Source organism: Phallusia mammillata, chromosome 5 (genome assembly GCF_965637545.1).
Source record: "Phallusia mammillata chromosome 5, kaPhaMamm4.hap1.1, whole genome shotgun sequence".
Taxonomy (NCBI): Eukaryota; Metazoa; Chordata; class Ascidiacea; order Phlebobranchia; family Ascidiidae; genus Phallusia; species Phallusia mammillata.
In genome coordinates, this window is record NC_137256.1 from 21069398 (window position 1) to 21081219 (window position 11822).

General features: G+C 37.6%; 1 protein-coding gene across 1 annotated transcript; it reads left to right on the plus strand.

Annotated features, from left to right (window-relative positions):
* Positions 1-3181: 3181 nt before the first annotated feature.
* Positions 3182-10804, plus strand: LOC145229433 (transcriptional activator Myb-like). Its single transcript, XM_080094772.1, has 18 exons — positions 3182-3436; positions 3552-3682; positions 4126-4310; positions 4799-4927; positions 5171-5321; positions 5393-5503; positions 5919-6020; positions 6100-6196; positions 6453-6573; positions 6997-7163; positions 7247-7329; positions 7499-7705; positions 7945-8066; positions 8197-8308; positions 8626-8730; positions 8874-8984; positions 9200-9541; positions 9897-10804. The coding sequence occupies exons 1-18, from the start codon at positions 3226-3228 to the stop codon at positions 10002-10004; spliced, it is 2595 nt and encodes an 864-aa protein (XP_079950898.1). The 5' UTR covers positions 3182-3225; the 3' UTR covers positions 10005-10804.
* Positions 10805-11822: the final 1018 nt, after the last annotated feature.

Below are 11822 nucleotides of genomic sequence, written 5' to 3' on the forward strand. Positions count from 1 at the left end.
ATGAAACCCAATACCTCCTTTCACCATCCTTGCACTCACACCGACTCACGCTTTTCGCTTAATGTTGGGCATCAAGAGGGGTATGGATCGATGTGAAACCACCTAGGATTCCGATAATTTTCTCAGGGCTTGGGTACAAAAATTGCGTGTACTTTGCCGGCACGTCTGTGATGTAACAATGGATTTCGGCGCCCTGGCACCTGGGTGTCCTTGAGGGTCTATGTACCCCCGAAGGACGTGCGGGGGAGCATTGTGGGGGGTTTAATTCATCGCGTTTGTTTGTTCGTCACGTCGGAGCCTTTGTTTCGTCATAATAGCGCGGTTTACCGGAAACTCAAAGTGAATTGAGAAGGATTCTAAATATTTTATCGAAATCGTGTTTGTTGTGTGAAGTGAACGTGCTTTCTTTGTGCCTGGATTCCTTACGATAAACTATACACGAGGTATTTAAACTTTTTGTCGGTTTGTCATTCATCGCAATAGCATTGCTTTATAAATTATGAATGTATATTAAGTATACCTTATTTACTACATCCTTTGTTATATACTGTATATCTTTAATAATTGCGGTTTAAATTGCGTTTTCTGACTTGTTTGATTTCAACCTGGGTCCTCTGAAACAGGGCAAAGTCGTAAAGGTTTTTATATTTGCATCACTGCGTTTTTAAAACGTGGTCATTCTCAAGTGTCGTTTTCAGAAACAAAAAACTTTAAAACCAGGTTTTGACTTTGTCACATACACTCATATTTTGAGAATCGTTCCTATAATACCCTGCTGAAGGTGTCTCCTACGGACATCGAAATGTCGTCATAATTTAATAAAAACTGCTGGAAGAGCTACAAATTTGTTTATTTCTATATTTAGTTTAACATTACACTTGGTTGTAGCAGTTTGCTTACGCTACATATTTATTGAAGCAAGTGCCAAAACGGGTTTAAAATCCACAACCTTAGAAATAAAAAACCTCTTTTTGGACAATAATCCAAAAATTCAAATTTCAATTACTTTGCTAATTTCCCCAAAATTGCTAATCCAATCATTCAAATTTCAATTACAGCAATTCAAAATCAAGCAAAATCGACGCTTTCGCTACTGTAATAACGCCAGTCATACATTTCCTGTCTATTATTGAGTATAATAAACTAGAATGGGTCCATTTAAAGAAGAAAATAAACTTCCGACCCTCTACAATAACATGGCCCAGGGCCCCTGACGCCGGCGTCTGTTTTCAAACCGGGGCGTTGACGCGTCACGTCCATTCAGCCATTGTGACGTAACAATGAAAGTGACGACAGGACTCGCGGGAGTAGGGCATTAGGGGTGAGTGGCAGATCAGTTAGGAATGTAATGGAACGGGGTTAACGTTGCTTTTTTGACATTTAAAGCCTTTTAAATTGATTTAATGAAGGTTTTTGGTGTGGGCAATATCTCGGTTTTAATAATTGCAACTTCTGTGATAAATTTTTAATTTTTTTGGTAAACTTTTTTTTATAGACGATGTGTAGGTTTTTTTTGCAATACATATAACCGTTACTGCGTTTGCTCAAGCTAAAATTGCTTTTTTGGTGGTTCTAAAATCTTAATGTTCGCTTATTATAGGGATTCGTGCTTCCGTATAGATTCATTAAACAGTGCCAAACATGCGCAAAGAGCCCTCATATTTTCCTTGCAAAGGCATTTCCAAATTCACACTTAGCCTAATGTGTTTTACATGCATTGCATACAAGTGTTCAAGTATTATGTTCTATCTATCTAGCTAAGTGTTTGGCAAAATTATTTCAATGCCTTCAGTGTAGTGTAGCACAAAAGGCTTAAAAACACTGATCTCTAGCATGTAAGCTTCTTTAATTCAGCTGAAATTCCACATTTTTATTGCATTTATATTTCAACCGCAAAATTCGCATAACAAGCAGCGCACCTAGCGATCGAGCATAAAAGTGATTCTAAGCGAGGTCCGAATATTTGCTCAGCGAATGACCCCCATTGTGTGTGTATTACTGGATCGTGGGCCATTCCTTTAATTCGAAATGGCCGCTGAGGACATGTCTGGACGTGGCAAGAGCCCCGGTGGTACAAAGCAAACATTGCTCTCGCCCCGTACAAGAAACTTTTTTCTCGCTCGTTCTATGCCTGGCCGAACTTTTGTTGTGAGCTGATTCGCTTTGTGTCGAGCCCAGCACTTGGGGAAAAAAGCACCGCTAGTATTTATGAGTCGCTCTGTAAGCTTTAGATTAAGTTGTAGCCGAGAGTGTGAGTTATGCGAAGTTAGAAGTGCTCTGAAAAAAGCATAATTTGACGAAAAGTTTTTGACGAAGCCTAGGCTAATTCTCAATCTCCTACTTGGCGCAAAAAATTGTTAGTTATGCTTTTTTGCAAAGTTTGAAACAGAAAATATGTTTGTCGCTCTTTTACGGATGACTTCATTTGATTTTTACGAACAAGGTTTTTCTTTGTAGTGTGGTAGACAATTGAAGCGAATTATCGTTTCTGCGGCAATTTGAGGCCTGGTATCCCGCCGATTTTTTTACAAGCATCGATCTTGAGTGGACAGAGGTGACAAAGAAAGTAGTAGCAGTGACCGAAAAACTATTTTCAGCTATAGTTTGAAAATCTTTTAAACAGTTGGGTAAAAATAAATTTGTTAAAGAAAGATTATTTGATTATCTGTCTAAAAGTTTGTGATCAAGATCAACTGTTTTATGGAAACTTTTAATGATCATATTTGTTTCGCATTTTGTTTGAGTGTTTTTAACACATGGAAAAACTTTCATTATAGTTGTCTGGTGGTACATCATAGAAATCCTTAAGTGTTTTTATTACCTAAGTCTCCTTGGTAATTTGAGTTGTTTACTATTTTTCCACACCAGACCTGCGTAGACTTGTCCCACGAACCATAATAGATCGTCGGTATTGTTGGCAGCTGACAGTTCAGGACTTGTTTCATAACAATACAATCTTCTCGTATTACTTTTTCCGTGGTAATTAATATCACCACAATGGAAGTCGTACGGGCCAATTAATGCCTGAGCTACAAATGTTGTTTTATTTATTTTATATTTGCGTCGTATTGGCCACTGAGACTCAATAAATTGCGTCATTTTTCAAGCGTAGTATATTTTTGAATTTAAAAAACAAAAATAAAAATTTACAATTCTAATCTTATTTATGTTTCATAGAAATCTTAAACGGATTTCTTGTAAAAAAAATTTAGAAATTCTTTCCAAATGTTAACTGTCGTCCGTCCGTCGCAATATGAACTGAATCGTGACGTCATGGACTCATTACGTCACCAGCAACATGACGTGATTGGCCGAACGCAATTGTATCGCATGGATTCTGTGACGTCAAACCCGGCCTCGTCGGAAGACTCGTGCTCATCCAACTGTGACCATGATTATGACGTCAAGACTCCGCATATTTTCACAAGCACTCAGGGTTAGTTCAGTAGAAATCAAATTGAATATGTCTGTTTAAATTTCAATCATATAGAAATCATATAATATGTCAAAAAAATTTAACGCAAATTTAAGATTTCTATTGTGTATTTTAGGAATTATTGGAAGTGGTCAATCAAAGAGAATTACAAAATCACGTTGGAGTCCAGAGGAAGATGAAAAGCTGAAGGGATTGGTCGATCAACACGGGATAGAAGATTTCCAGAAGATTGCGTCGTTCTTTGAGGTACTTTACCCAAGATAAATGTTAATTAAGTTTTTTGAGGTACTTAAATAAAATACTCGATAAAACTACAATTCTCACTTTTTGCTTCTCAACTTGATATGTAAAATACCCACCTCTTTGGTTTAAAAAATAGATGCACAGTGCATTGAGTTGCAGGTCGAGCCAGAGTTAAGTTTAAATGAAACAGGCTTAATTCCGGCCAGAAATCACACTCGACATTTGTGTCGCAATTTCGTGATGGTAAATACAACTTAATCGGGCCTAAGTTAAGGTTCGGGCCGGGTTTAGGGCTATGTTCTTGCCCGCTTAGATCTCTCTGTAACCATAAGCGGCACGTTCTACAAAATATAACTTTAGTCCCATGAAGCAATAACAGGTGGAAACCTATGACACATGATATTAATTAACATTGTTTACACCTAATTAATATTTTGTTGTAACAGGACCGTTCCGACATCCAATGTCTTCAGCGGTGGCAAAAAGTGCTAAGTCCTGATCTAATCAAGGGTCCGTGGACGAAAGAAGAAGACGACCTCGTAGTCGAACTGGTGAAGAAGTACGGGCCGAAAAAGTGGTCCCTTATATCCAAGCACCTCAAGGGAAGAATCGGGAAGCAATGCCGGGAACGGTGAGACGCTTATATCTACGGAATTTTGTTGATATTAATTTCAGTATGAAGCTTACACATAACCCGCTTAAACGTTATTTGTAGTTAAGATGGTTCGTTAATCGTACTTAGTACCAATGACCCAGTGTACCCGAATCGTTTTTGAGAAGCCCGTTTAGGCCGAAAGTTTGATTGGCAGGCCTGTACATGACAGCCTACAAAAGTACGGCTATATATATTATATTAAAATAAGACATACACAATCGAACATAATAGACAGTGGCTTAAAAACGACTTTTACGACTGTTGGGCCTTATGTTAAGTCCAGCATATAGCTACAAAGCTGGGTATTTTTTTGTTAATTATGGACAGAATATGAAGTCATGCCCGAATCAAGACCATTTGTTGAAAAAAACCTAAACCCAAACCACTTTAAGCAGGCATACTGCCAAGTCTGTGTTGCTCATGTGGGAGTAAAGGTTATAAACAAGTCCATTTATCTTTTGTAGATGGCACAATCATCTTAACCCGGACATCAAGAAATGTGCTTGGAGCGAAGACGAGGACCGGGTGATATTTGAAGCTCACAAAAGACTGGGAAACCGATGGGCCGAAATTGCAAAACTTCTTCCTGGAAGGTAAGACTTTTTTTTATTTGATTTTTTTACGAAATAAATGCATAAACTAACTTAAAAAATTAGGTACACTATTCACGGTTTTGAATAATTCGAGCAAAAAAATCAGAGCCAGTATATTGTCGAAACGTCGTTATGTTCTACACAAATACACTGGCTCTGATTTTTTTGCTCTAACTTAAAAAAACTTGTAAAAACAGTTCGGATAGATATAAAATATAATTCAATTTTGTTTTATTCGGACAGAACCGACAATGCTATCAAAAACCACTGGAACTCGACTATGAAGCGAAAAGTTGAGAACGAAGGTTACTTATCCGGCCCTATACCCCAATACGTCATGGAGCGACTGGGGTCTTTGTCCCGTCACCCTGTTTTACCCCAGTGGGACCCCCAGGTAAAAAACGACCATTTTCGCGGGATTTTAAAAAATTACCATACAATGCTAATTTGCATATTATGTCATAGGCTCAATATTCAAATGTGGTCGACCATTTTCGCATTTACGCTCCACCGAGCATGGATTTGACCAATCAGAACGCTTCGTTCATGCTGTCCAAAGACCACGATTATTCGCAGGTAAGCTTACAAAAATTCTGCCCAAAATTAAAATTGCTTTTAAACCTGCCACTAGGGACAATAGAGAGCGGGAAGTGCCGAATATAATCAATATTAACAGGATCTTGAAACTTCTATACTAGAGGTTGAAAGTCAAGAATTTAAAAAAATGATTTAAAGTAACATTTTTCTGAAAACCATTGTACCCTAAAAGCATTTACAATAAACCACGATTAATAGGGACCCGGTTTGGACCAAAAAATGTCCAGATTAGGAGAAGATCCGGATTAACTGATGTCGATTAGTTGAAGTCTTACCACATTACAAATCATTTGTACCTTAAGTTTTGTCCGTATTAGGCGAAGTATCATATACGAACGTATTTCTTTGAAAAAGTAAAATGTCATATTTACTGAGTATTTTAAAAATTTTGTAGATTCGTAGCGAAGGCGAGGACTATCAACTTGTCGATATTTCTGGAGCTCAATCCCTTTCGCCTTTTAAGGGAATGAACATAATTCGTCTACCTGATATCAAGGTAATTGTTAAACACAAGGCACTTATATAAACGTTCAATTTTTGAAAAAACGCGCTCTTATTTTCGGTGTTTTCTTTAGGATGCATCTTCATGGTCCCAAGCGAAGGATTTGGCGCAAGAGAGCAACAACGTGGTAACTCCAATTAAATTCACCAACATGAAAACTGGAAGAACAGGTGCGAATTAAAAAAAAGACTGCTGTAAATTTCAAAAGAAATAAACTAAGTTGGTTTAAATAGCACCAAGCGGACTAACAGTACCAAGCGGTTTTAAACCCAGTATACGTGGTTCCTAAATAACAATGTGGCTTATAATACTTTTACTTAACTAAGATTTCCAAAGTATTTTTTGCGATTTAATTGTGGTTATTTCAAATGTATCTACCTGTAACCTTAAAATGATTCTTAACTCTCTGGTTTTAATTTTGAGCAGATATTCGATTGACTGGTCGTAACCTGGCAACACTTGCTCGCTCCACAAATTCAAACACATTAATTCCAATCACATCTCCGGCAGCATCCAAGTTTCTTTCACCACCAACTATTCTCAAACGGTGAGCTAATCACGAACTATCATGTGACTGATTCATGAAAACTCACGTGATTTCTTTAATGCTCAAAAAAGTTTTGATGTCATCCGGTTTTTGTTCAATGCAATTTTTTTCTATTTAATACATATTTAAGATCTGTGATACTGCCACATAAAACGTCATGTGATGTTTTCACGGACTGTTGTGAGCATGAAAGATAATTTAGTCATCGGCACACGAGCTCACGTTTGTTCAGCATAATGATTTCACAAAGTTTCTTGTGGAATATTTTTTCACGAAAAAAACACAAAAATATTTTTTCACGAAAATTATTCACAAAATTTCATGTGATATAAAAAATTCACGGAACGTCAAGTTATTGGCCCATGCTCATCATTGCACGACTATTATTTTCGTTACTTAATTGTAAACTTTTATGTCCAACAGAAAACGCCACCCCAGGAAACAGTCGAACCCTAGACCGGGCGTTACCCATAGCAACCAGATAAGCGTCCATACCAACCCGGCTAACAAATGCACGGCGTCAAGAAAACTGCTCATGACAGAAGAAAAACCACCTCTCACTAATGATGACATCACTGATGCGCTAATCGGTACGTCACTCGTATGTGAACTAACGCATTGATGAAAACGTCTGTAACGTGAACAAAAACTTTGAAATAAATTTTACTTGCAGATGAGATAATTGGTTCGACAAACTGTGGAACAATTGGCACTTGTGCATCGCAGTTACCACCAGTTTCAACACAACTTAACATGGTAAATGCTTTACATTTTATGATTTCAAAATGACTCTTTTTGAATGCAACACCATATTCTCACTTTGCATTAATTTTTTTCACCAAAATTGCCGAAATTCTCACTAAATCTTATTAGGCTAAAGTGTTTTTTTTTCCTTTTTTTAATTAAATCATCTTATCTTTTTTAGCACCTGAATCAACCCTCAATGACCCCGAGTAACCCCGCACCCGTGACCGCTGGTAACCTCCGCCCCGTCGCAGTCAGCCACCCACCTGCATTGGAGAATCTTCGCCTCGATGACGTCAAGCCGTTTATTACGTCAGCGTCGCTTTTGGCTTCCAGGTCCCCTCATAAATCGACCCCAATCAAGTCCCTCCCGTTTTCTCCTTCTCAGGTTAGAATATTTAATTTTTAACTTATTTGCATATTTTACACCATATCTATAAATAAAATTAAACGCAAAAAAAGAAATGTTTACTACTTAATATTTAGGCGCCTGTCGTGGGTTCGAATCCCACCGCAGGCTATAGTTTTTAAATAATCTTTTGCCACATAAAAATGCTCAGGAGACCGGTTTGATTTAGTAATACGCTTTTAATAACGTTTTTTTATTAATGATCGTTTCCTTAACAGTTTATGAACGGACCAATGCCCGGAATCGACCATCCCTCCTTGACCTCTACCCCTGTCAAAGGTCAAACCATTTGCACTCCCAGCAAACTGAAGGGGAACACCCGAAACAAGGAAAATGAAGAGTAAGCACAAATTTAGTGTTAAACTCGTTTTGTTATAGTTGATGAATTAAACTATCTCAGGAAAACGTTTAATACATGCTGGTTTTCAATTTTAAGGGACAAAAATTTTTAATAATGTGTATTTTTTCAGAGGTTCGACTCCAATGTTATGCCGTTCCATCGCTGAATCAGTTCCTCGAACTCCAACGCCATTCAAAAACGCCATGGCTGCGCAAGTTATGAAACACGGCCCAATTAAAATGGTAAGGATTGTGACATTTTGTTGAAAATACTCCATGGTATGGTTTGAAAACGCTAAAATAAAAGGGTTTTAACTTTCAGAACAGAAAAATGTTTTCCGAGTAACGGAATCATTCGATGTCCATCTTGGAATATATTTCAATATATATTTTGCCTAACTGGCATCATTAGTTCTATAACACCACAGGATAAAACGTCAATAAAAAATGAATTAAAGTTAATAAAATACAACAAAGTGAAGTATTAAGACACTAAACTGAAGCAAATGTATGTTTTATTTTTTTGTTAATTTTTGTTACCAATTTTGTTTCTCTTGCAGCCGGACACCCCTAATTCTCTGGACGACCTGTTTGAAATGATCAACCGAGAAGAAAAAATCCACCTGGAACCAAAACCGAAGAGAGCTCGTACGATTGACGTCAAGGTGGGTTACGTCACCAACTATGACGTCGAAATTTATTATAATTTGTTCAAATCCATATTAAATAAAAAATTAAAGAAAATTTTTTTGGCAAAATGTTTGTGTCGTCATAAACCCAAATCTAAATTGTGACGTCACATTTGTAGCCCGATCGCGTCCGCAAAGCGCTGTTGCTAGGCGACGATTGGATGAAGACGCGTCTTCCTAACATCAACTGTCAAGTTTCGAGCAAGAACGGGATCGTAAAGACCGAAGTGGTGAGTGATGTCATCAGTATAAGTTATGACGTTCAAAACATATTTTTTTCTCAACGTAAAGCAGTGTTTAACCTTTAGAAGATAGATATTGATGTAAAGGTCAAAATAGTAGTGCAAAGCGGAATTTTACATCTTCATAAAAACAAAATATCCTTTTGATCAAATTCTATTTTATATTTGACCATACGACATTTAAAGCAACCATTTCTCTTTAGGACGTGCAGAATCCCCCTCCTCCGACATTTGGACCCACTATTCTATTCCCCACTAAGCATGAACCGGAAATGGAGTCCTTCCCGACACCGGAAGAACCCAAACACTCTTACAGCACTTCCGGTTCACAAGCGCCATCGAGTGTCGAAGCACTTCTCGATGAATACGATCACACACCGTATGACGTAGACCTTCTGGATGACGACTTCAGTCGGTTCTTCGCCGACGACGACTCTGATCTCACCATGACGTCATCATCGCTTACGTCATCGACGTCGTCGTTTCAGTCGCTTATGAAACCGACCGTAATGGGAAAAAGGCGAAAGACCAAAGAAAACGTACAGGTAAGAAATGAAATAAAATAACTTATTATGTCATAATCTTGTAAATGACGTCATGCACAGCAATAGACAGATTTTATGCAACTTGTATTTGTTTAAATTTTGAGTTAACACCAGTAATTTGCACCAGTTTTTTTGGGTCTCAATTCCGAGTGGTGCTAATATTAGTGTTTGGCCGACTTAAGTGACTTTTAGCAATATAACGGTTTAGGAACACTATACACGGACTTGAAAAGTAGTTTAATCATAAACATTACTGCCAAGGTAGTGGTGTATAAAGAATACATCGTTCAGACGTTAAAATACATGTTTTTACTTTTTATTTTTCTGTTATTTAATGGGATGTTCGATTTTACAGTTAAATTCAGCTTGGGAAACAATTGCATGTGGGCGAACAAACGATCAACAATCAATGACAGCGGCTGCTAGATCATATTTGATGCTTGTCAACCCTTCACCAATCTAAATCCTTCTGGTTGAATCCCGAGACAAAATTTTATCGCTATGGGCCAACTCCGAATCTGAAAATCTTTTTTGTGTTGTTTTTGAGCAAGTTTGAGAAACACGGCTTGTTAAACACTACGTACTAGTAAATCTAATAAACTATTTTTTGTTCCTGTTTTTTTGCACTACAAAGTTCGTTTCATTTAAAACCATAAGTTTCCAACCGTTGAAATCAACTTGTTGTGAGTCTTGTTCCTTTTTATTATTTTTTTACTGTTTTTAAACTGGTAAAAATCTTATTTTTCTACCTCGCCTACTGTTTTTTTCTGTAAATTACTGTACATAAATGACCCAGTATTGTGATATGAAGGTATCATTTGCTGTGCTGAGACTGTAGTTTGTCACCAAATGTAGCGTCACTATCGCCCTTTATTACGTCACAACACCCAAGATGAAACACCAACCCTATAAAATCTGCTGCTTTTCAAAACATTTTTGCTGCTTCAAAAACTTGCCTATTATCCAACCATATACTGCTGCTATGGTCATAAAGCTGTAGCTAAGATCAAATTTTCCTATATCTATCCATAAAAATCATATTTGTGTAGATCAAGCTGCTCTATTGTTACGTCAAAATGTATCCATTGTCTTGCAAAATTCGATTGCCATTTTGTAGTTGAGTGACGCGTTTTGTGACGTTGCCAATACGAATTGTGATGTCACTGTATATTGTTGTTTTTTGAAGTTCCATCGGCGTCGATTGAATCAAGGTTTTTTCGTTGTACATTTGTAATGCTTGAGCAAATAAAAAGTATTCCTAAACATGTGCCCTCTTGGATTAGGTTTAAATTTGATAGTGCCCGTGGTGAAAAGCACAACGGTTATGTTGCAATGAGTGGCGCAGGCATTGGTGGCGGGAATGCGCCGCCTTCCTGGGTTTTACGCTGCCAACCAGGTAAATACAGTTCGTGTTTTGGAACACTACACCAGGGGCGGGCAACATACGGCCCGCGGGCCGGGTTACGGGAAATTGATATATGCTCGGACCATGCTATTCGGATAAGTTACAAAACGACCAATGTGTAAAAACCAAAATGGTGTCAAATTATACTGTTCTAGAACTGAGAATAGTCAATGCGGCCTATTCGAGTGTCGAAAAAAAAAACAATGGGTTGTTTATGAAGTGGTTCCCACCCCTGCCCCGCCCAAGGCCAAGCTTCTTTTGAAACGTTTTGACAAGTTTGTGCCATCGTTAGTGATGCAAAAGGCCTAAATATATGTAAACACAAGTTGTTACGACAGAGCCTCTATTGGCATGGACACCATTGTTTGCGCCAAAAAATGTGGGTATAGGAAAAACATGAATTGTTTTGATTGTCAAATCAGACTATTAATGCGGACCACAGTGTTATATTTTTCCGAATATACTTTCATATTTTGGACACGGATCCATGACACTCCACGCAAAACAAAGCGTTGGACAACTTCGTTTAAAATATAGTTCGTAAGGAAATAAATCAGTTAACAGTTATTTGTTGCCATGAAAGGTATCGTTGTACACAACCGTTCTTATATCAAAGCGCTAAACCCCAAAAGTCCAACAGGAATTCAGTTTCATTGGCAATCTCGTGTATTCAACTTGTTTTATTATTTTTGTAACCCTATAATCTTCTTTATATGTTTGCCGTAAACATTGTGGGCCTACACTAAACTACGCATAGAGTGATCCAAAATCGAATAACCGACAGTTTACACGAGTTATTGCGATATGTATAATGTAGTTTTACACAAATTCATCAAAACAATTGTCAGCTAAAACACAATGAACAAAACTGCAAGT